The 21901-nt window shown below is 55.1% G+C and overlaps 1 protein-coding gene across 3 annotated transcripts in view; it reads left to right on the top strand.

The window, feature by feature from the left end:
• Positions 1-19594, top strand: part of DENND6B (DENN domain containing 6B) — a 41306-nt gene extending 21712 nt beyond the window's left edge. For 2 of the 3 annotated variants that reach the window (XM_075924146.1, XM_075924156.1), the window contains 10 exons: positions 1083-1178; positions 1299-1393; positions 8947-9012; positions 11200-11264; positions 12244-12333; positions 13538-13591; positions 14205-14314; positions 17462-17564; positions 18277-18351; positions 18715-19592. In XM_075924146.1, the coding sequence (XP_075780261.1) occupies positions 1083-1178; positions 1299-1393; positions 8947-9012; positions 11200-11264; positions 12244-12333; positions 13538-13591; positions 14205-14314; positions 17462-17564; positions 18277-18351; positions 18715-18837 (877 nt within the window). In that variant the 3' untranslated portion in view covers positions 18838-19592. Of the gene's footprint in view, positions 1-1082; positions 1179-1298; positions 1394-8946; positions 9013-11199; positions 11265-12243; positions 12334-13537; positions 13592-14204; positions 14315-17461; positions 17565-18276; positions 18352-18714 lie in introns of all 3 variants that reach the window. The other variant, XM_075924152.1, reaches the window with a different exon arrangement.
• Positions 19595-21901: the final 2307 nt, after the last annotated feature.

The raw sequence follows: 21901 nt of genomic DNA, 5'->3' as shown, positions 1-21901 counted from the left end.
TACCAGGGAGCGGGATGGGGTGGGGCACACGACTGGGTGAGGGTGGCGAGTCTGGGTGGGAGGTTTGGGCGCATGAGGTCTGGCTGGGAGGGAGAGTGCAGGAGTGAGCTGGGATGGGGTGTCTGGAATGGGGGGAAGGTGCAAGTGCGGCTGGGATTCGGGTGTCTGGTCAGGATGGAGGGAGCAAGAGCAAGGGAGGTGCATGAGGGTGCAGGGTCTGGGCACGAGAGGGATGGGGGGGCACTTACCTGGTTCCCCCTCCTCCCCAACTTCCTTTCCCAGGTGCTGCTCCCATTGGTGGTGACCTCCCACCGCTTGCATTGGCCATGACTCCGGCCAGTGGCGGCAGTGGGGAAAGCCTCCAGGCAGACCATCTGTGCACTGCCGTTCCCCCAGCCGGGGGGGAGGGGAAGCAGCAGCACACGGAGCCGCTCGCTCCCCCCATAAGCCAGATCCCAGGCTGTGGTTTGGGGCTTTCTCCCCCCCTCCCGCCCATGGGAAGCTGGCACTCCAAGCTTGGGGGCGGGCTGTGAGGCTGGAGTGCCCACACAGCCTCCCTGCTGCAGGGGAGCTGAGCCTTGAGCCGCGGACAACCTGCCAGGCGGCTGTGGGCAGCTAGCGGCCCTCGGGCCCTGGTTTGAGAGCCACAGCCTTAGGGTATCCCTGTGCTTGGAGCTAGGCTGGGATCCCCGTCCCAAGGAGGTGTCCTTGCGCTAGCTCTGGTAGCGTGTAGCCATGACCGTGCGAGCAACAGGAGGGCCACTTGCCCTGGATACGTACCCACGTGAGGCCACAAGCACGGGCTCGTAGTGGCTAGCGCCTCCTGCCACTTGTGCTGCTGTGGCTACGCTGTATTTAGCATGCTGGCTCTGTCGGAGCTGGAATGAGCTTCCCTCCCTAGTCTGGTAGCTCAAGGGGTAGATATGCTGTCAGTCGAGTGAGCGACGGGGCAAATCTTCCATGTGTTTCCTCTGGCTCCGCAAAGCAGCGGCCACTGGGAAACTGGCCTGTCCCAGACTTGTTCCTTTCTAGCACGTGCAGGGTTTCATGATGACGACACTGTCCCTGTATTGTTCTTGCAGCTGTCTCGCCCCTCTGAAGTACTGCTGTGACTACCGCCCGTATTTCACTATCCACGACAGTGAGTTCAAGGAGTACACCACCAGGACGCAAGCCCCGTAAGTACTCTGGGACTGGAGCCTCTCTCGATGCGTTTTTCAGTCAGCACAAGTTACATGGCGAAACCTTGGGGCGTTGTAGTTCTGGCTTCCACTTGTATCTCCACCGTTTCTCTGCAGGCCGAACGTCGTTGTGGGTGTCACAAATCCTTTCTTTATCAAAACGCTCCAGCACTGGCCTCACCTCCTTCGGATCGGGGAGCTCAAAATGTCAGGTAAAGCCCTAATTCACGTTGGTCTTTCTGCGTTGGACTCTGTCTGAGGGTGACAGCGAGGGTTCAGCATCTCAGCATCTGGTACAGGTGCACGCCTCCATCCCTAGGAGGGTCGGTCTGGGAATCGGAGAGGGTAGCTCAGGCCACGTTTACGCTGCAGTGTTACATCGGAAAAAGAAACGCAATTCGCGGTATGCAAATCGCATATCTTTTTCCGATTTACTTTCAAAAGAGGCGCTTTCAAAATTTGGCATATCTACGAGGCGCCAAATGGCGAAAGAAAGTGCTCTTTCGACATATCCCTTATTCCTCGTAGAAAGAGGTTTACGGGGATGGCGAAAAAGCGCGTCCGCTTTTCCGAAAACGTTTTCAGAACAGTGGATGCGTTCCTTGGACGCAGCGTTGCTTTTCCGGGATACCTCCAGTATCCCAAAAGAGCCGTGCAGTCTAGACGTAGCCTCTGTCTGCTGGCCTGGGTGGCGAGATGCTGAGGTAGTAGCAGTGAAAGCAAGGGGTTAAGCACATTGCAAGAATTGTTTTTTCTTTCTTCTAAGCCGGGGTGGAGGGCTGGAGACAGCCCTTGGCTTGCCTGGACCCCGCCCCAGCGGCTCAGGGTCCTCCAGCATTGGAGAGCTCGTGCTGGTGCTCCTGCCCCCGGGCCATCCATCCGCAGGGCTGAAGCACACCAGCTCTACTAGTCTGGGACCTCTAGGCTCTGGTGTGAGAGGGGGATATGGAGGGTGTCTTTCTCCTTCTCAGTTGGGGGCTGCCTTAGTGAGGTTGGGTATGTTTTGTGTTCGGCTTCTCACTTGTGTGCGGCCCCCGCCTGATTTTTCTGTGGGTCAGCAGCCCCCGACCCAAAAAAGGTTCCCCACCCCTGTTCTAAGCTTTAAGGAAATGGAAGATTATTCTTGGGAATAGGAGAGAAGTGCCTGGTTTTATTTTCTGAAAAGCCAAGAGTGCTGCTGTCGTTTGGGCTGAGGAGTTCTTCTCTACCTGACTCTCATTGTTACTATTTTTCTAGGGCTGCCAATTGATTTAAAAAAATTCACGCTGAATCCCAGGTTAAACAATAATAGAATGCCATTTGTTTATATCGGTTTGGATTTCTACATTTTCAAATGAATTGCTTTCCATTACAACACCGAACACAAAGTATACAGTGCTCACTATAAAAAAACTGAGTAGTCCTGGAGCACCTCAAAGAGTAACAAAATATATAGATAGTATCAGAAACTTTCATGGGCAAAATCCACTTCTTCAGATAAAGTGGAGAAAAAAGGGTTCTCTCTGTTTGCGCTGTAAAATAAATACCGGCAAGAAGGAGACGATTTTTCATTTCACCTAATACAAGTGCTGTAGAGCAATGTCTGTATCCTGAATAGGGCCCTACCGATGTCACAGCTATGAAACATAGGTTACAGACACTGAAATTTGGTCTCCCTGCAAGAAATCTGGTCTTTTATCCCATACTAGAGAAATTTCATAGGGGACACCAGCAGTGTTTCCTCTAACATTTTCCATCCTTGCGTGGGTTGAATTTTCTTATGTGTCGACATCAGTATAAGCAAAAAACCTAGCTGTAAATATATATTTTAAATAGTTCATAGGTATGGAAGGTAAAAAAAGAAATTCAAACAAGGGATAATTAATAGGGAGCTATGCTGTAGATGTTTGTTTAATATAATAAAACGAAAATTAACAATGCCCTTGGACTACATGTATTTTGTCCTTTCTAACACCTCAAGCTAGTAAACACGACAAACTGGGACATATTGAAAACAGCTATATAAATACATCAGACATGGTCATTAAATAAAAGCATAAAAAATGTTCTCCAGAGCCCCAAATTAACAACCTACTCGCACAGACCTCTGCATCTTCAGCATCTCAAAAAACAAAGCATCTGGCAAAACACTAGCATGCTACAGACTTTGCAGTTCACAGAACTATCCCCCCTGTGTGCTTATTATCCACACATCGCTCTGATTTAAGATACTAAACAAATCTGAGTCAACTAGAAATAGTCATGCTCTCCTTGCAGATACTAATGCAGTATTTATTGACACTGGAAAGCAGTGTAAAAGGCATTCACTCAGGCTTATACAGTTTCTCTGGGATGACAACTCTTAATTTGATTGATAGAGCACAAACATAAAACAGTAAAAATAAGTAATAGAGCAATGGAGACAGCAAACAAAGCCACAAACCACCACTGACAATAGGAAGGGAAATAAAACAAAGGCGGTTGGTTATGAGTATCTTAAATGAATGTTTCGGATCCATGCAATGCAGGAGGAAACCGAGACCTGTAAAACCAGATAACAATTCTCCTGGTTTGAAACTTTCACACTGGGTGTCACCAACTCTAGAGTGGAAGCCCCAGAGCACAGTGACACATGGCTTCAGAGTTTGCAGACAGATCCATTCTTCGGAGAGCCTTCATCCTACAAAACACCTGGCACCGCACCTAGCGCTTGCTACTTCTGACTGTGCCCATTGACTCAGAGCCAGAACGACACCAGATAGCAGAGATCTGGCCTTAATGGCTTGCAGTACTCCTCCCCAAACAAATTCTAAAACTTAATGGAAATCACTTGCTGGAATCCAACTCTGTCACTGAAAGGTCAAACAAATAAACAGGATCCATGGTAAAGTTCTTCCAGTGCTAACAATTTACCATGTATTAGTAACATGTTAAGATCAGAGTTTTCAGATAGCTACAGCACTCCAAAAATTTCTATGAAAAGAATACTTTTATAGAATCATAGAACCATACCAAACTGTTTGGGATAGTCAAGGCAGAAGCAGACTGTGAGGGACTCCAAGAAGATCTCACCAAACTGAGTGATTGGGCAACAAAATGGCAAATGAAATGTAATGTGGATAAGGGTAAAGTAATGCACATCGGGGAAAATAACCCCAACTATACGGACAGTATGATGGGGGCTAATTTGGCTACAACAAATCAGGAAAGATCTTGGAGTTATCGTGGACAGTTCTCTGAAAACTTCCACACAGTGTGCAGCGGTGGTCAAAAAGACAAATAGGATGCTAGGAATTATTAAGAAAGGGATAGAAAATAAGACCCAGAATATCTTACTGCCCCGTATAAAACTATGGTACGCCCACATCTTGAATACTGTGTACAGATGTGGTCTCCTCACCTCAAAAAAGATATTTTGGCCTTGGAAAGGGTTCAGAAAAGGGCAACTAAAATGTTTAGGGGTTTGGAACGGGTTCCATATGAGGAGAGGTTAAAGCGACTGGGACTTTTCAGTTTAGAAAAGAGGAGACTGAGGGGGGATATGATAGAGGTACAGGCAATCCCCGAGTTACGCGGATCCGACTTATGTCGGATCCGCAGTTACGAACGGGGCTTTTCTCGCCCCGGAGGACTGGAGCGGCGGGACGCCCAGATGCGCTGCAGTCCCGCCGCCCCCGTCCTCCGGGGCGAGAAAAGCTGCTCCACGTCTCCCTGGTCTGCTGGGGGGGAGCCCCCCCAGCAGACAAGGGAGATGCGGAGCAAAGCCTTGGAGCATGCCCGCTGCGGGCGTGCTCCAAGGCTTTGCGTCTCCCTGGTCTGCAGGGAGACGGGGAGCAAAGCCGCGGGACAGCTCGGGCGTGCCTGGGCTGTCCCGCTGCGGGCGTGCTCCAAGGCTTTGCGTCTCCCTGGTCTGCAGGGAGACGGGGAGCAAAGCCTCAGGACAGCTCGGGCGTGCCTGGGCTGTCCCGCTGCGGGCGTGCTCCAAGGCTTTGCTCCCCGTCTCCCTGCAGACCAGGGAGACGGAGCAAAGCCGTGGAGGACGCGGGCAGTCCCGCCACCCGCGTCTCCCTGGTCTGCTGGGGGGGGGGTGCAGCTAGTGCCCCCTCCCCCAGCAGACCAGGCTTTTCTTGCCTATGCCTGGGGTAGAGCAGCTGGGGCGCTGCCGGGTTGGTACCGCAGCGCCGCTCCTGGGCGCTACTGTACCAACCCGGTAGCACCCCAGCTGCTCTGCCCCAGGCGTCCTGATTCAGCCGCTGCTGGTCAGTTTTAGCTGTGGCTGAATCAGGACGCCTGGGGCAGAGCAGCTGGGGTGCTGCTGGGTTGCTCCAGTAACGCCGAGGAGCGGCGCTACTGGAGCAGGCGTCCCCAAGTCAGCCGCTGCTGAAACTGACTAGGGGCTGACTACAGGAAGCCCGAGGCAGAGTTGCTCTGCCCTGGGCTTCCTGGAATCAGCCGCTGATCAGTTTCAGCAGCAGCTGACTTGAAGACACCTGGGTTTCTTAAACTGAATCCGTATGTAAGTCAGAACTGGTGTCCAGATTCAGCCACTGTTGAAACTGATTAGTTTCAGCAGCGGCTGACGCCAGTTCCGACTTACATACAGATTCAACTTAAAAACAAACCTACAGTCCCTATCTTGTACGTAACCCGGGGACTGCCTGTATATAAAATCATGAGTGGTGTGGAGAGGGCCGATAAAGAAGTTATTTATTAGTTCCCTAAATAGAAGAACTAGAGGACACCAAATGAAATTAATGGGTAGCAGGTTTAAAACTAATAAAAGAAAGTTCTTCTTCACACAGCGTGTAGTCAACCTGTGGAACTCCTTGCCAGAGGAGGCTGTGAAGGCTAGGACTATAATAGAGTTTAAGAGAAGCTAGATAATTGCATGGAGGTTAGGTCCATAAAAGGCTATTAGCCAGGGGATAAAATGGTGTCCTTGGCCTCTGTTTGTCAGAGGCTGGAGAGGGATGGCAGGAGACAAATCGCTTGATCATTGTCTTTGGTCCACCCTCTCTGGGGCACCTGGTGCTGGCCACTGTCGGCAGACAGGCTACTGGGCTAGATGGACCTTTGGTCTGACCCAGTACGGCCGTTCTTATGTTCTTATATATGTTCTTATGTAGAGCTGGAAAAGACCTCAGAAGGTCATCAAGTCCAGAACTGGACACAATGCTCCAGATGTGGCCTCACCAGAGCCGAATAAAGGGGAATAATGACATCTCTAGATCTGCTGGCAATGCTCTTCCTAATGCAACTTAATATGCCAATAGACTTCTTGGCTACAAGGGCACACTGTTTTCTTTCTTACCATAAGCTGTTAACACCCATTCTGATTTAATTAGCACTGGTGTCTCACTCCCATCTCTGTATCTTTTTTCCTTCTTTCTGCCTGTTTCTTTTTCTCTCCAGCATCTGAAGATGTGAGTTGTCGCCCACGACTACTTATGGTCTAATACCCCAGTACATTTTTTTTTATTCTTTAAAGTGCCACCAAACTCCTTGTTGGGTTTTATGTAAACTTTGTTTGAAATGTAATCCTGCACATGTCATGAACTAGGCCTATCCAAAGCATGCTGAATGCTTTACCATAGAGAAACACCAATACAAGTGAAGTCAGATCCTGCATTAAGTTCTGTTTAATTTACAATCTCTCTGCCCCCTTTACTTCTCTGCTCTGGATCTGTCTCCCTCCAAATAAACTAAGCTTTAGCCCTGGCTTTCTACCATCTCCAGGCAGGTGGCTGCCTATTAACAAACTCAGTTTGGCCAAAGGCAAGCTCTTTATCTTTCCATCCTGATACTAGCTAAAAATACTTTGGTCTAGAACTGCCGAGGATTCACGTTTTGTGTTTGCTCTCCAAGTGTAACAGTGGGGAGTAGCTGGATAACACGTGATTCATTCCCCCATCATATTTTTCCTGGCGTATTTCAGATCTTGTAATTGTGTCACTAGTCAGTTGTAATTAATACCAACTCCTCCTCGCTCCTCCTGAGCAAGGAAAGGGAAGATGTTCTTGGACTAAGCTTCCTCACATGCATCCATGAGACAAGTTTCCCCAGCAGCACCCTATCTCCCAGGTAGCCACATGCCCCTCGTACCCCAGCATAACCCTCCTGAAATGTTGGCACCCCCACCCCCGGAGAGAGGCCTGTGTCTGCAGTCCAGCGAAGGCTGCAGTGCTGAGACAGAGGGTCTGACTCTAGCTGCAGCCTAGATGGGAGCATGTCAAGACACCTCTCCCATCCCCACTTCACTGCACAGATGCCACCTCTTTCCCCCACCCTCACCCATGCAGGCTGCTCCCCCCCCCCAAGCCCCAGCCCAGCCCGGCTGGGGTAGAATCCTGCTTCTCCGGCAGCAGCAGCTTCACCCCAGCTGGCAGTCAGGGCACACTACAAACTCACTTCCCATTCCCACCTCCCCAGTGCCAGCTCCCTCCCAGTCCCTATTATCATTTTTACCGTGCAAGTATCTGTGATTAAAAATGATACACAGAATAACGTGCCTATTTTATATTTGTGTTCTGTGATGTCATAGAAATCAATATATTTGAAAATGTGGGAAAACATCCAAAATCTTCTTACTGTATGTTTAAAAGTGTCTGTCCAAGAACGCCTCCTAAATGGCAAGAACTAGCGCCATCAAATTGGGTACGCAGCTTCCTCTTATCAGAACTTAAAGCAAGGTCACAGTTTGGTTATGCCAGGACGTTGGGAAGTGCTTTGAATTGGATTGTTTGTCATAAAATGGAAAGGGGGGGGGGGCTAGTAGGAGGGACAGTTATATGTAGAATGCCCACAGGGGGCAGCAAGGGGCCAGAGATGGGACCAGGACAGCAATAACCGCACTGGGCCAGCAGGGGGCAGGGGCGGAGAAAGGGACAGCTCTCTGCTATAAATTTCAGAGAGTTTATTTGTGTCTCTCGTCCCCAACGGGGGATATTCGCCCCTCCCCTGGCTGTGCCCACTGAAGTGGCCATGGACAGGCATTTCTCACCTGGCCCCAAGCTGCTGCAGTGAGAGAGGGCTGGGGTTGTCCTCTCTTCCCAGGGCAGCCTGCAGACTAAACCCTTCCTCCCTAGCCCCACCCCAGAACAAGGATTCCAATGAAGAAAATCAAATATTTTTGAGTTAAGGACCCGAGCAGCGCCGGGTAAATAAACACCCCGCGGTATTCTATTGTCTAACAGTGCAAGTCACGGTGATTTGGTTTTGAGTGAATTGCATGAGCTAATTGTCGTTAATCAACAGTCCTGCTGTTTCCTGTCTTTGCCTTGGCCTGGCAGAGGCAGGTTTCAAAGCTCCCTATAGAGTTGGGCAAGATGCCCTCTAAGCTGCATGGCTGCACGGTCACACGGCTGCTTTTAATGAGCCCCGCTTCGCCTGGGGCTTAGGACTTGCACGTGGAGCTGCATGGAGAGGGGGGAAGGCACTTTCCTTCGGTAACAGCAGCAGCTCCCAGCCAACAGGGACACGACCTCAGCAGGGAGCTGCTGCTGTATCGGAGGGAGACGTGCCCCTTCCCCAGCCAGGCAGCTCCGTGCGTGGAGCCCTGAGCCCCTGGCTGGCGGGACTCGGTAAGCAGCTGCAGGGCCGTGCTACCGCGCAGCTTAAGGGAACCTCAGCGTGGGGGATCAGCCCCCGCTCGGTACTGAGCTCACCGTTTAGGTTCTGCAGGTTTGGCGTGGATGGTCCAAAGTGCAAGTCCTGTCACGCCTGCGGTGGCTAGGCTAGAACTGCAGCCGTTCTAACCTGGTACTGGACGCCCTGTGTCTTTCCGCAGGTGACTTCCCCAAACAAGTCAAGGTGAAGAAACTAACCAAACTGAAACCTCTGGACACTAAGCCGGGTAATTCCCATTGAACGCCAGGTCTGGTTTAACTGCATTTATCCTCCTCTTTGCTGAGTTGGAAGGCTTTGCCGCAGGGTGAGTGTTGCTGGCATCGCCCTCTGCCTCAGCAGGTAGCAATGCCGGGACCGGGACTACCAGCTCCTCTGCCGCTGTGCAGGAGCGCTCTACAGGCACACACGTGTCCTTCCTGACTTGCGCTTTCCTGAGCGCCCCATGGCTATTACTGGGCCATCTACAGGCTGCTGACATCGAAGAAATCTACAGACAATGCAGAAGGCCCCACACCTAGCTTTAGAAACCCCCAAGGAAGACTGTGGGTGAGGAAGGGGAAGCCGTGGAGATGGTGGTAGCCTCGGAAGAGGTGTCTCCCGGTTGCTGGGAAGTACTTGTGTAGCCAGATGGGTCGTGGTATTGCACGGACAGGCTGAGAGAGGTGTTCTGTGGGGCTGTAGTGTCTTCAGGGGTGGCCTGAATCGCCCGTGCATTCCTCCCTGCCCGTGTGTTGCTCTTCTCCCTGGATTGCAGTGACCCAGCTCACGCGCAGCTCCTGCAATCCGAAACTCCCCCGCTGTGCCCCGGCACTGCAGCTCACGTGCAACGAGGCGCCCGCTGGCCCCAGACACGGCGCAACAGCACCACTCGGAGCCCAGACACCCGACTCCAGCTTGTGCGACTGGGCTAAATCCAGGAGTGTAGGCGCTTGGGCTCTGAGGCCTCCCCCTGCCAGGCTTCAGAGCCAAGCTCCGTGTGAATGGGAACAGCTCACTCCTCTGTTTCACCTCTTAGCATGAGCCTGAACCTGTTGACGTGGGCTCCGAGACTTGCTGCCCACAGCCTTGGCCGTGTTGCCTTACGAAGTCCTCGTGCACGTTTCCATGACGTCTCGGGTTCTAGTCCCTGTGGAGTCACTTGGCATCTTAAAGGAAACCTCAGTTGTAGAGGAGTAAAGCATCAGAACCGCTGTCTTGCGTGCAAGTTTCCTCTAACTGTAGCATCTGGTCAGACCCACGATGGGCGCCGGTTGGCTGGGCCTCGGGCCAGACGAGTCCTGAAAGTGGCAAGAAAGGGTCCCGTGTCCCTCTGCACCTAGCCAGCAGGCATTGCCTCGTCCTTCCCGCCGCAGACACGGGCCACAGCGATACATGTGCTGGGTTATATTTAAAGCACTAACAAAGCCTCTTGCCCTGCAAAACGCACAGCAGCAAGGTCACAAGCTCCGCCCTCTGCACCAGCTCCCCATTAATAGTGCAGGGTGCAGGCCCTCGCGGGAACGGACCCTAACTGGCCGAGTGTTGCCTCCCACCCCCATGACAGTTACGTTCCACTGGAGAAATGAAGCTGTTGGCTGGTAGGGGGATAGAGGCTTGTGAGGTCAGAGACAGAACTTTCAGAGCAGCTGGGCCTAGACTCGGAGACTGAGCCCATCAGTGGCTATTGGCCAAGATGGTCGGGTGCAGCTCCTCATATCCGTAACCCTCCAGCTGCCAGACCCTAGGACTCGGTGGCAGGGCATGGAGCATCCAGAACTGCCCTGTTCTGTTCATTCTCTCCAAGCGCCTGCCATGGGCTGCTGTCCGAGACCGGGCACGAGGCTGACCAAGTAGGGCCTTGCTTATGAATTAATTTCTGCAGGGAGATGAGGCCAAAGGCCTCGCCATGCTCTGGACACATGCTGAGACTTCAGATATGTTCTTGTCACAGACCTGCAACACGTCCCCTCGCGCTCGGATATTAAACACGTCAGGCTGTTTAACCTGCAGCGGGGAGTGGAGAGACATTTCTGTCACGTCCGTTGAGCGTTGGGGAGGCTGTCCGATATCGTGGTGGGAGTCATAAGTACCTAGTTATCTGACACCATTGAACAATTCAACTCAAGCCTGGTCCTGAGCTAACTCTCGTCTTATGAATGTTTTTGTGGGGGGGGGCGTTGGGGGCCCTCGGGGTGGTTGGAAGGCGGCAGGCCTCCTAAGGTTGATCCTGCTGTGAATGCTCCTTGTGGAGCAGCTCATGTCAATGTAGGAGGCTTCTGCTGTCGGAGCTTTTTCTCTTCTAACTAACTACAGTTAAGACTGGAAAATTCTCCTCCCCTGCCCATGAACAAGGCTGAACAGCCCAAAGTTGTGACACTGAGGAACCGGCAGCAGGAGGTGTTTTGTTTCTAAGCATCTCTGTGTTTCGATCTAGGAATCTATACCTCGTACAAGACGTTTCTGCACAAAGACAAAACGCTGATAAAGAGGCTGTTGAAGGTGAGCATCTCCTGCCTTTCTCCCCCGCCCTGTGTCGCTGCAGGAGAGCAGAGCTCAGGTCTGGGTTAAACCATTCAGCCCCAAAGGAGGAATAGCACTGGTTTTCTGCGTCGGCCCCAGGTCTCTCACTTCACTCGGACTTCAGTCGTGGTTTAGTCCAGGCCATCCAAGTGTGGGTTACGAGTCTAGGGACCTGCATCTCAGGGTGGTACTCTCAGATTATTTCACTTGTTTGAGCTCAGTAGGCTCATGGTATCGTACATGCTAGCATTGTTAGGAAGGAAGGAAAGGGATGGTTCTGTTGGTGGGGTTGCCAGGTGTCCGGTATTCACCTGGACAGTCTGGTATTTTCACCTCCTGAACTGTGGTAAAACTCAGAAAATACCGGACACCTGGCAACCCTAAGACACACTGGGCAACTGGGCCCCCTGCCTCTGGACCCTCTGCTTAACGGGGTGGTGGTGAGGGGGAGGTCTCGATCAAGAAAACAAGATGGCTCCTGCAAAAAGACCTGAAGCAAGGGGAAGCAGTACCAACCGCTCCGCTCTCTCACTTAAAGGGGCTGTGCTGTTTTAATGCTGTTTTGTTTTGTTTTATTTTATTTTATTTTTTTGCTTAATAACTTTGGGGTCCCTTTTTTTCCCCTCAACAACCCCGTGGGTTTTTTTTGGGGGGGGGGAGAGGGGAGTTTGGTATTTTTGGTTAAATCATCTGGCAACCTTACCTGTTGGGCAGATCTAAGCCATTTAATCTGTGTGAGCGGCGTGTTGTTTCCGTGTTACCGGTGAGTGGCGCTCGGGAGAGGATGCAGAATTATTCTTTTCACATCTGGCCCTGGACTGGCTGTGTGCAGCTGCGATGCTTGGCTGAAAATCCTGCCCACACTTGTGTAGTCTCTGCTGAAACCTGCCAGCGCTTCTGGCTGTAAAACGGTGCCCTCGGCTCGCCCCTCGGCTGTAACTCCTCTCTCTTCCTGCAGGGGATTCAGAGGAAGCGCCCATCTGAAGTCCAAAGTGCCCTTCTGCGGCGCCACCTGCTGGAGCTCACCCAGAGTTTCATTATCCCCCTGGTGAGTGGGAGGGGTTGCGCTGTGGGGTAAAGGAGTAGGGGGATGAACGGGATAGGCCTGACCGGTGGATGCACTCCTGCTCTGTGCTGGAGGCTGGAACGCCAGCGCTGACTCTTCTTCGAAAGGAGTAAACTTGTCTTAGATTGGCAGGTTGGACTGCGGCTGTGCTCCGCTCTGCAGCGCTGACACCCGGCGCAGTGCAGATAACGGGGACAAGCCTTTTCTCCTGTGCACAAATTAACTCCCCTTCCGATGGGTCTCCGAGGCCAGTTCCGCTGTCTCAGCCTGGATCCAGCTAAGAGACGGCAAGGGAGATGTTTGCAGAGGCGAAAGGGAAGTTAACCCCGGGGCTCCCGTCGACTCTGGTCGGTTTGAAAACTTCCCCTGTGGCGTGTTGCATTCAGTTCTTGAGCGCTCACGCCATCCCATAGTACTGCTTAGGAGCAGGGCTCTAAAGCAGCGGTTAACAAGCTATTCGAGCACTCGAGGGAATTTCAGCCAATAAGGGGGTTAGCTCCAGGGGGCAGTGCGAGCCGAGACTGAGCAATGCCGGCTCCAGGACCACTGCAGCTCTGCTTTGTGAATTTAGCAAGAGCTGCGTGGGACTGCTCAGTCCCGGCTCGCGCCAGGTCCCCCACTGCGCCTCTGCTGCTTCTTCCCTCCCCCCACCCCCGCACAGTGCTGGGAGGAAACGGCTTTTGACCTGGCTCCCCCTAGGACCGGCTCCTGCTCTCTGATACAGCGGCAGCAAGGGGGGGAGCGAGTAGCTGAGGAGTGACTCAGCTACCCAAATCAGCCTGTGTGTATCAGGTAGTTGTTACTCGACTAGTCGCTTACACCCCCATGTTAAGAGCCCTGTGTGGATGGCTTTTGCTTTACTGCGGAAGGTAACGGTTGCGTTTTTCATCCCTTCTCTGTTCCTGCTGCGTCAGAGAGCTGCTTGCACCTGTGGCAGCCATTGGCTTCTCCCCTCCCACCAGATCTCATCTTCCTGGCATCGTTAAATCTTCCACAGCAGTCAGTTCTCATGTCCCGGCTTCTTGGGGCAGGGGAGTTAGCAAACGAGCATTTGGACTTGTGGAATGTGCACAACAAAGAAGGGGGAAAGAATGGAAGTTTGTTCTCACATGGTGTGTGGGTGGCTCTTACAGCCCAGTCTGACCAGGGAAGGGGTCTCTGACTGGTCTGCTCTGCTGCCCTACAGGAGCATTACATTGCGAGTCTGATGCCTCTGCAGAAGGCCATCACTCCGTGGAAGGTACGTCCGCGTCCCCAGGCTGCTGCGCTTTCCTTTCATTTCCTTGGGGAGAGTTTGAACAGTTACGCTTTTGTGCTGATTATTTTCTTGGGAAATTGTCCCTGAGTACAGCATGCTGCTGAGCTGTGGGGAAATTTTCAAGCGATTCCCAACGCTTTGTGCAGAACGTAGCATCGCTTTGTGAAAGGGGTGAGCATGAGGTACAGACGGACACCCTGGGTCCTAGGACAAGCCAAGAGAGTCCAGCCATTGGGGGCTCATCCCATGTCCCCCGCCCCCGGTGGGCCGGTTAGGAAAGACGTGGGAATCTGCGAAATACTGTGGCCCACTCCCTGACGGCCCTTTTGCAGGGACGGGGTTGTTCCCCCTGAAAAGGGAGCTGGAACAGACACTGGGCCACATGCTGCTGCTTTCCGGTGGTTTTCAGCTCAGCAGGGCTGGTAGCGATTTGTAACCTGAACTCTCCTAGCAGAGCGGTTGGAGACGTGCAGGGTCAGGCATTTGGTGGTGCTGAGGGGTTTTCGGTGTATCCTGCATAGACTCTTCCTAGGAGAGCTGAGCCTCACGCCCAGTGCTCGCGGCTGCATCGCTGTGTCGTCTTTTTCTTGCACAGAATCCTCCCCAGATCCGTCCTTTTCGCCAGGAGGATTTCATGAAGACCCTGGAACATGCAGGTCCCCAGCTCACCTGTGTGCTGAGGGGTGACTGGCTAGGCCTGTACAGGTAAGAATGTGGCATTTGGTTGACTGGCCCCGGCAGCGGCCGGTAAAGAGGATCACGACTGTACCTGCCAAACCTCCACTTAGACTCATCGGGAGGAGCGAGCAGCTTCAAGGGAGAGACCATGGGATGTCAGCATGGACTTGCCCAGGTTGTCATGGGCAGGAGGCGCAGCGAACGGGCAGCGCTAATCCTGCTGGTGATTGATCTGACCCAGAGCGGGCTGCTTGGGGTGTAAGCCGGTGGCAGAGCGTGATTGGTTTGGGGAGGAACGTCCCCAGAGGCCCCTTATTCCATCCTTGCCCCCTTGGGAGCTCCACGCACCTTGCTTCCAAAGCAGCTGGTTCTCGCCTCCCGGCAGAGACGGGAGCAGTTTAGATTGGCCACGGTTCCGACCCCGTACGCCAGCCCTTTGTGTTTGTAGAGCGCCCGGCGCAGTGGAACCCGGGTCTGACTGGGGCCTGTAGCCCGATAGGGATCGGGAGGGGGGTTCAAACTTTTTTTTTCTCATGACCCAGTTGAAGGAGATTGTTGATACTCACGACCCCACACAGTTTGGCTGGCGTGTGGGCTCCGGGATGGGGCTGAGGAGGAGAGCTTTGGGCTGCAGGAGGGGTTTACCTGAAGCTTCTCCTGGTTAGCAGGGCAGCAGGGGTGCTAAGGCAGCTTCCTGCCTCTCCTAACACCGCCCGCAGGGGCAGTGCACGGAGCCCTGTGTGCTCCCCCCACCACCTAGGAGCTGGGCCTGCTGCACGGCCTGCGGTGCCAGGACTGCCAGGGAGCTGCCTTAGCCCCCCCACTGCTCACCTGATCCCCCCGCAGCACAGAGACCCAGCGCCCAGTCCTGGGTCACGACCAGATGTTTGAAAGCCCCGATATAGATGATATTATGGGGCCTCTAGGGTAAAGTGAGAGACAACGGCTGTGTCTACACTGGCCACTTATTCCGGAAAATCAGCCGCTTTTTCGGAATAACTTGCCAGCTGTCTACACTGGCCCCTTGAATTTCCGGAAAAGCACTGACGATCTACTGTAAGAAATCAGCTGCTTTTCCAGAAATACTATGCTGCTCCCGTTCAGGCAAAAGTCCTTTTTCCAGAAAACTGTTCCGGAAAAGGGCCAGTGTAGACAGCACAGTAGTGTTTTCCACGAAAATGACGATCGGGGCTTTTTTGCAGAAAAGCGCGTCTAGATTGGCCACGGACGCTTTTCCAGAAAAAGTGCTTTTCTGGAAAAGCATCCTGCCAATGTAGACGCGCTTTTTCCGGAAATACGTATAACGGAAAACTGTTCCGTTTTAAGCATTTCTGGAAAAGGGTGCCAGTGTAGACATAGCCAACATGTGTGAGTGCCCTCCCTTTATTATTTCAGTGACAAATTAGTTGCAAACATGCCCCAAAACCTGGGGGTGGAGGAAGCTAAAGCCAGACACTCAGTGGATAGCAGACCAATGCAAGACATTGGGGCCCAGACTGTCAAAGGCCCTGTGAGAACAAGGAGTTAGGCACCTGAATACCTTTAAAAACCTCAACCTGGTGCTGAAAGACCCAAAAGCACTGGATGGTCCAATGTAGCTCTCCCCAGTGTTAGCTGATTCCGTTAGCGTGACTATCCAGCGACTCTGCATAGCCCGTAATCCCAAACTGCCTCCTATTGCCTCGCCTTCCCAGATGTTCCTCGCCAGCTGCCAGCCTCCCTCTGCCGCCTGTCATCCTTCATTCCCAGGCCGAAAGTCTGCAGCACCCTGACAATTCAAAGTGATGGGACCATGTAAAACTAATTAAACAAAGGAGCTGTGCGAATGCTTCGTTTCCCTATTTAATTCAGTACAAACCTCCACTTGTAAATGAAGCTGCCACAGAATCCCACATCAGCTGCACTGTGGCTGGCTGCAGCCTCCTGGCCCCTGGTCGCGGCGTACGCGAGGCCTTGCTTAAAGAGAGAGAAAGCTGTGGCGTTTAGCTCAGCCACAAGAAGCCGTGTTCGGTGCAAACCCCAAGGGGGGGGAGGGTTAGGGTGCAAACCCCAAGGGGGGGAGTGGTTAGGGTGCAAACCCCAAGGGAGGAGAGTGGTTAGGGTGCAAACCCCAAGGGGGGGGAGGGTTAGGGTGCAAACCCCAAGGGGGGGGAGGGTTAGGGTGCAAACCCCAAGGGAGGAGGGTGGTTAGGGTGCAAACCCCAAGGGGGGGAGTGGTTAGGGTGCAAACCCCAAGGGGGGGGAGGGTTAGGGTGCAAACCCCAAGGGAGGAGGGTGGTTAGGGTGCAAACCCCAAGGGGGGGGAGTGGTTAGGGTGCAAACCCCAAGGGAGGAGGGTGGTTAGGGTGCAAACCCCAAGGGAGGAGGGTGGTTAGGGTGCAAACCCCAAGGGGGGGGAGGGTTAGGGTGCAAACCCCAAGGGAGGAGGGTGGTTAGGGTGCAAACCCCAAGGGGGGGGAGTGGTTAGGGTGCAAACCCCAAGGGAGGAGGGTGGTTAGGGTGCAAACCCCAAGGGGGGGGAGTGGTTAGGGTGCAAACCCCAAGGGAGGAGGGTGGTTAGGGTGCAAACCCCAAGGGGGGGGAGGGTTAGGGTGCAAACCCCAAGGGAGGAGGGTGGTTACGGTGCAGGGGATGCCGCTGAGATCGTGTAACTGAGAGGGCAAGTCTCCGACACAGGGCCCGGGCCCTGGCCCGGGCCCTGGCAGTGGAGTCCGTTCCCCGTGGAAAGACTCATTTCCTGACTCACCGGCAGCCAGCCTGGGCCGAATTCTACAACATGAGCACAGGGCCACGAACAGAGCCGACACCATCTGCGTTCTAGCCCTGTGCCTTACCCATAAGGCCATGCTGCCTGCCCTAAGGTGGGAAGCGTTCATCGTCACCTGCCTCAGGGCAGCTAACTGGCTGGCCACCAGCACCTGTGGACTGTAGGAGAGGCCGACTTCCGAGACGGAGAATAAATGGGGCCATTGACGAGAGAGGTTGGGCGGGTTGGGGTCAGAAAGGCGCCTTCCCCCAGCAACCCTTCCACGTTCCTAATGGCACTGAGCCAGGGATCGGGCCCCCCGGATGCCCGTTTCAATGGATGGGGAATCGCTGTGGGTGGAGAGGAAGCCTGACAACAAGCCCGGCCCGTTCTCCTTCCCCCTCTCAGCTTCCCGTCTCTTCCCGCAGGCGTTTCTTCAGGTCCCCCAACTTCGATGGCTGGTACCGTCAGAGGCACAAGGAAATGACCCAGAAGCTGGAGGCCCTGCACCTGGAGGCGATCTGCGAGGCGGTACGTTCCCACAGAAGCAAGTGCGGGGCTCCCTGTGCCGGGTAGCTGGGTGTCCCCTACTGGGGAGGGCCCGGCCTGGTGCAGCACTGCTGTGAGGTACTGGGCACGTCCTCACCACGCCCCGTCGCTGCTTGGCCGAGGGATTTCCCGCACTCCGCCCCGCGTTGCCGGGAGCCAGCACAAACCCTGCTCTGCTTCCCGCCGGCAGCCATGTTAGATCTTCCGGCCCTTCCAGAGCCAGCGGAGTCCCAGGGGGCGCCTCTCTGGCTTGTTGCCTTCCTGGGCGCTGGAATAGGCATCCCGGCGGCAGCTCCCTCCGGCACATTTCTCACCTGGGAAGGCCGGCCGGGGTAGTCTTGTGAGAGCAGGGCCCCCAGGCAGCACAGACGTGGCCCAGCCCTCCGCTTTCGGGTGGCCTCTGAGCGCCCCGCAAGCAAGAGCATGGAGAGCCTGCAAAGCCTGCGTCTTGCCCCTCCTCCCTGGACTCTGTGCTGGGCTGTGAGCAGAGAGCCTGCCGGAGCTGGGCAGGACGTCGTCCTGTTTGGCCAGCCGGGAACCCATCGTGCTGCCTCAGCGCATGCCAGTACCTCGCTGTGCAGAGGAGCCGGTCCCCACCCGCCTGGGTGCGAGGCTCCGTGTGGGGGACAGCTCTGAGGGCAGCTGCTGTACGGAAGGACAGTCCCTTAGGAGAACTTTTCTTCTCTTGTGGCAGGACATCGTGGCCTGGATGAAGGACAAGTCCGAGGTGGAGATCGTAGACCTGGTTCTGAAACTTCGCGAGAAGCTCGTAAGTTTCCCCTCGCCTCCTGCTGGGGTTCCTGTGGGCGCGGGCCCCTCTGCGCTCCTGCTGCATGCGGGACAGAGCCAGCCGAGGAGCGGAGAGCCTCCCTTAGACGCACTCGGAAAGGACCCCGGGGTCTCCGACAGCTGAGAGCCTACGGGACTCCCCCGAGCTAATGGCACAGGGGATACGTGGGGTCAGCGCTTTGTTTGTTTGTTTAAAAAACCCCACTCTACTCCAGGGAAAAGTTGAGGGGAAAAAAGCGCCAGGGCGGGACGTTTGCACAGAGAGGTGCCGGCAGTGCGTCGGGCAGCACCATCACACAAAAGCACTGCTTGGAGTCTGCATTAAACCCCCCTCCCCCCGCAGGTCCGAGCCAGGTGCCATCACCTGCCCGTGAAGGAGGAGACGCTGCAGCGAGGGGGCCTGTACATTGAGACCATCATCGGCTCCCTCCCTGAGGATCTCCAGGCCGTGCTGCACCACCCCTGAGCCGCGGCCCAGCACCAGGACTGCTGGGAGAGGAAGGCCTCCCCCCACCCCCCAGTCCCAGCATCTCCCCCAGGCCTGCAGGGGGCTGCAGGCAGGTTCGAGGGAGAAACTGGGGCCTAGCCCCAGCCCCCCACTGACCTGGCTTCTGCTTTGCAGCAGGAGGGGGGTGAGCTCTGAGCCAGGAGTGGAACCGAGGCCAGGCGGGTGAACTGCTGCTGTGCAGAGCTGCTGGGGGGGAGCATGGTGGCTGTCCGCGCGGCAGAGAGAGGCAGCTGGAGACCGGGCCCGTCTGCCAGGCTATGCCGAACACACACTGCCAGCCCTGTCCTCGCATCACGCTATGGCCGCTGCTACCTACACGCCATCAGGCCTGCTTGTCCCGGTCACAGCTGAGAGAGGAGCACTCGGTGCAGGTACGGAGCCTGCAGCTCTTGCTGATCTTGTGAGTCCCAGCCCCTCCTCCCTGGGGACGTGGACGGTCCCCCCACAGGCTGACCCATTGCGGGGAGAGCTGTGGCTGGGCACGCGGCAGGCAGATAAAGGGGAGCAGCAGGGACCGTAACGGCTGCCGCGGGAATGGGCCCCTCCAGGGTGGGGGGCTGTGTGTGTGTCTGGCAGACTGGAGCTCTGCCTGGGTGAGAGAGCTGGGAGCATCCCCTGGCCGTGAGGGATCTGGCCAGAGCGGCTCTGCGCTGCCGATTCTCAGCCCTGGCCGGACAGGAGTCCTGCGCGCTGCGTACGGGGAGTGGGGCTGGGGTGGTGGCGGGGGGAGGGGTGTTCTGTAGTAATCTCTGCCCTCCGGGGGGTTGTTTCTTATTTCCATGGAGGAGTCAGTAAAGCACAAATGTCTGAACCCTCCTGCCTCTCTCTGGGGATCCTCTTCCCACCGCCACCCGAACCCGAGAAGAAAGCAGGCAGCGCGCGCGTCAGAGTGAGCGCTTGGCTGCAGCCCGTAGCCCTCCTGCCTGGCTGCCCTGCCCTGGAGGGGTGGGCGGGCAGGGACCCCCTTAGTGCGTGTAGTGTGTGCGTCTCGGGCCGTGGGAGCGCTGCCCGTGCGGTGCCCGCGGGAGGGGCCCGAGTCACTGCGGTACAGTAGTCAGTCAGCTGAAAACTGGCCTCTTCTCTGCGCTTCTGCCAGACGGGCTGAGCTGGGTCTGAAAGGAGAGGGGCACCAGCCCCCTTCTCCATGGCTACACCTGGGGCCCTGGCAGCAGGCCAGCTGCAGCCTGCCTCCTCTGCGTGGTCAGTGTGGAATTGCCCCGGGGAGTAGCCCTACCCCCACCGAACTGGGGTTCTTCCCACCCCAGCAACGGGCAGCCCGGATTCTGTGCCCCTGGCTCCCGCAATTCAGTGTGTTCTCCCCTGTCTGCGTCACAGGCCTGCGTCTCGGCAGGCAATGCATGGAAAGGGGGTTACAGCACATGGACAAATACTTGGGCACGAGGGGCTGGTTTGATAGGTGGGTCAGGTCCGACTCGTTCGAAGTCAGAGGGGGCTGGAGCGTTCAGAGATGGTGACAGCTGCCCCAGCGCCAGGCAGGGCCTCTGTCTCGCTGTGCTCGGCCGAACCGCCAGCTGCTGGTCAGGGAGACGCAATTTCAGCCTCGGGAGCTAACGCAAACTGAAGCACTAGGAAAGCGACAGAGCTTGTCTCATTGCCCCTCTGTGAATCCATGGGCCACCCGCATCTTGAGTGCTGCATGCAGATGTAGCCGCCCTCTCTCAGAACCATGTATTGGAATTGGAAAAGGCTCAGAAAAGGGCACCAAAATGTGTTGGGGTTTGCAACGGCTGCCATGGATGAGGAGAGATCAGTAAGACGGGGACTTTTCAGCTTAGAAAAGAGATGACGGGGATATGAGAGAGGTCTATAAAATCATGGCACCGTGGAGAATGTAAATAAGGAAGTGTTATTTACTCATGATACAAGAAGTAGGGGTCACCAAATTAAACTAATAGGTAGCAGACTTGAAACAAAAGGAAATGTTTTTCTTGAGGCGCAGTCACCCTGTGGAACTCCTCGCCAGAGGATGTTGTAAAGGCCAGGACATTAATATGGTTCCAAAAAGAGCTAGCTACATTCAGGGAGGACAGGTCCACCAATGGCTACTAGCCAGGATGAGTAGAGATGGTGGCTGTAGCCTCGGCTTTGCCAGAAGCTGGAATGGAGGGATCACCTGATTCCCTGTTCTGTTCATTCCCTCTGGGGTGCCTGGCACTGACCCGGGTGGGATGGACCGTGGGTCTGGCTCTTCTGATGTGACCATTGCCAATACCACCCGAGCCAAAGCTGAGACTTGCTGGTTGGGCTGTTAACTAGCTGGGGGCCGGGGCGTTGGCTCAAGCCTGGGGGATACAGGAGGCTGCCTTCCGAGGAGAGCTGGGGTTTGGGGCTGTCTTCATTCTGGGGCAGTAGCCAAGAACCCTTCATCCCCGGCAGGAAAGGGGAGGGGAGCCGCTCCCGCCTTGGGTTTTCCAGCGCCCAGTGGCAGGAACTAGGGGCTGCTGAGGCTCGTGGTGAGGCTGTGCCCGAGAACGTGGGGTGAACACTCCCAAGCAGGCCAGCCATGCCGGGATCGGGGATCGGGGTGGAGCCCGCTTGGGAAGACGGGGCAGGAGCTTTTCCTGAGGTGGGTGAAGACGGCTGCCGAGGGCCCTGTGAGCACTGGTGCCTCCTGTGACCAGCCCCCGTGAAGATTCAATAGCTGCAGAGGGGAGGAGGCCTGAACCCCTCCTGGGAGTGCTGTGCACCCCATTGTCTCCTACCCCTTGTTTGAATAGGAACATACGAACGGCCAGCCAGGCGGGGTCGGACCAAAGGTCCAGCGAGCCCCGTGGCCAAGGCCAGAGGGAGGGAACGCAACGCAATCCTCACATGCTCCCTCCTGTCACTCATTTCCAGACACACAGACACCGTACGTACCCAGCCTGGCTGGTAGCCATTGATGGACCTAACCTCCATGAATCTATCGAGCTCTTTTTTGAACCCCATTAAAGTCCTAGTCTTCACCACGTCCTCTGGCGAGGAGTTCCACAGGTTGACTGCACTGAGTGAAGAAAAACTG

Source organism: Pelodiscus sinensis, chromosome 1 (assembly GCF_049634645.1).
Source record: "Pelodiscus sinensis isolate JC-2024 chromosome 1, ASM4963464v1, whole genome shotgun sequence".
NCBI classification, from domain to species: Eukaryota; Metazoa; Chordata; order Testudines; family Trionychidae; genus Pelodiscus; species Pelodiscus sinensis.
The sequence above is the reverse complement of the archived record's forward strand: the minus strand, read 5'-3'. Positions and strand labels throughout refer to the sequence as shown.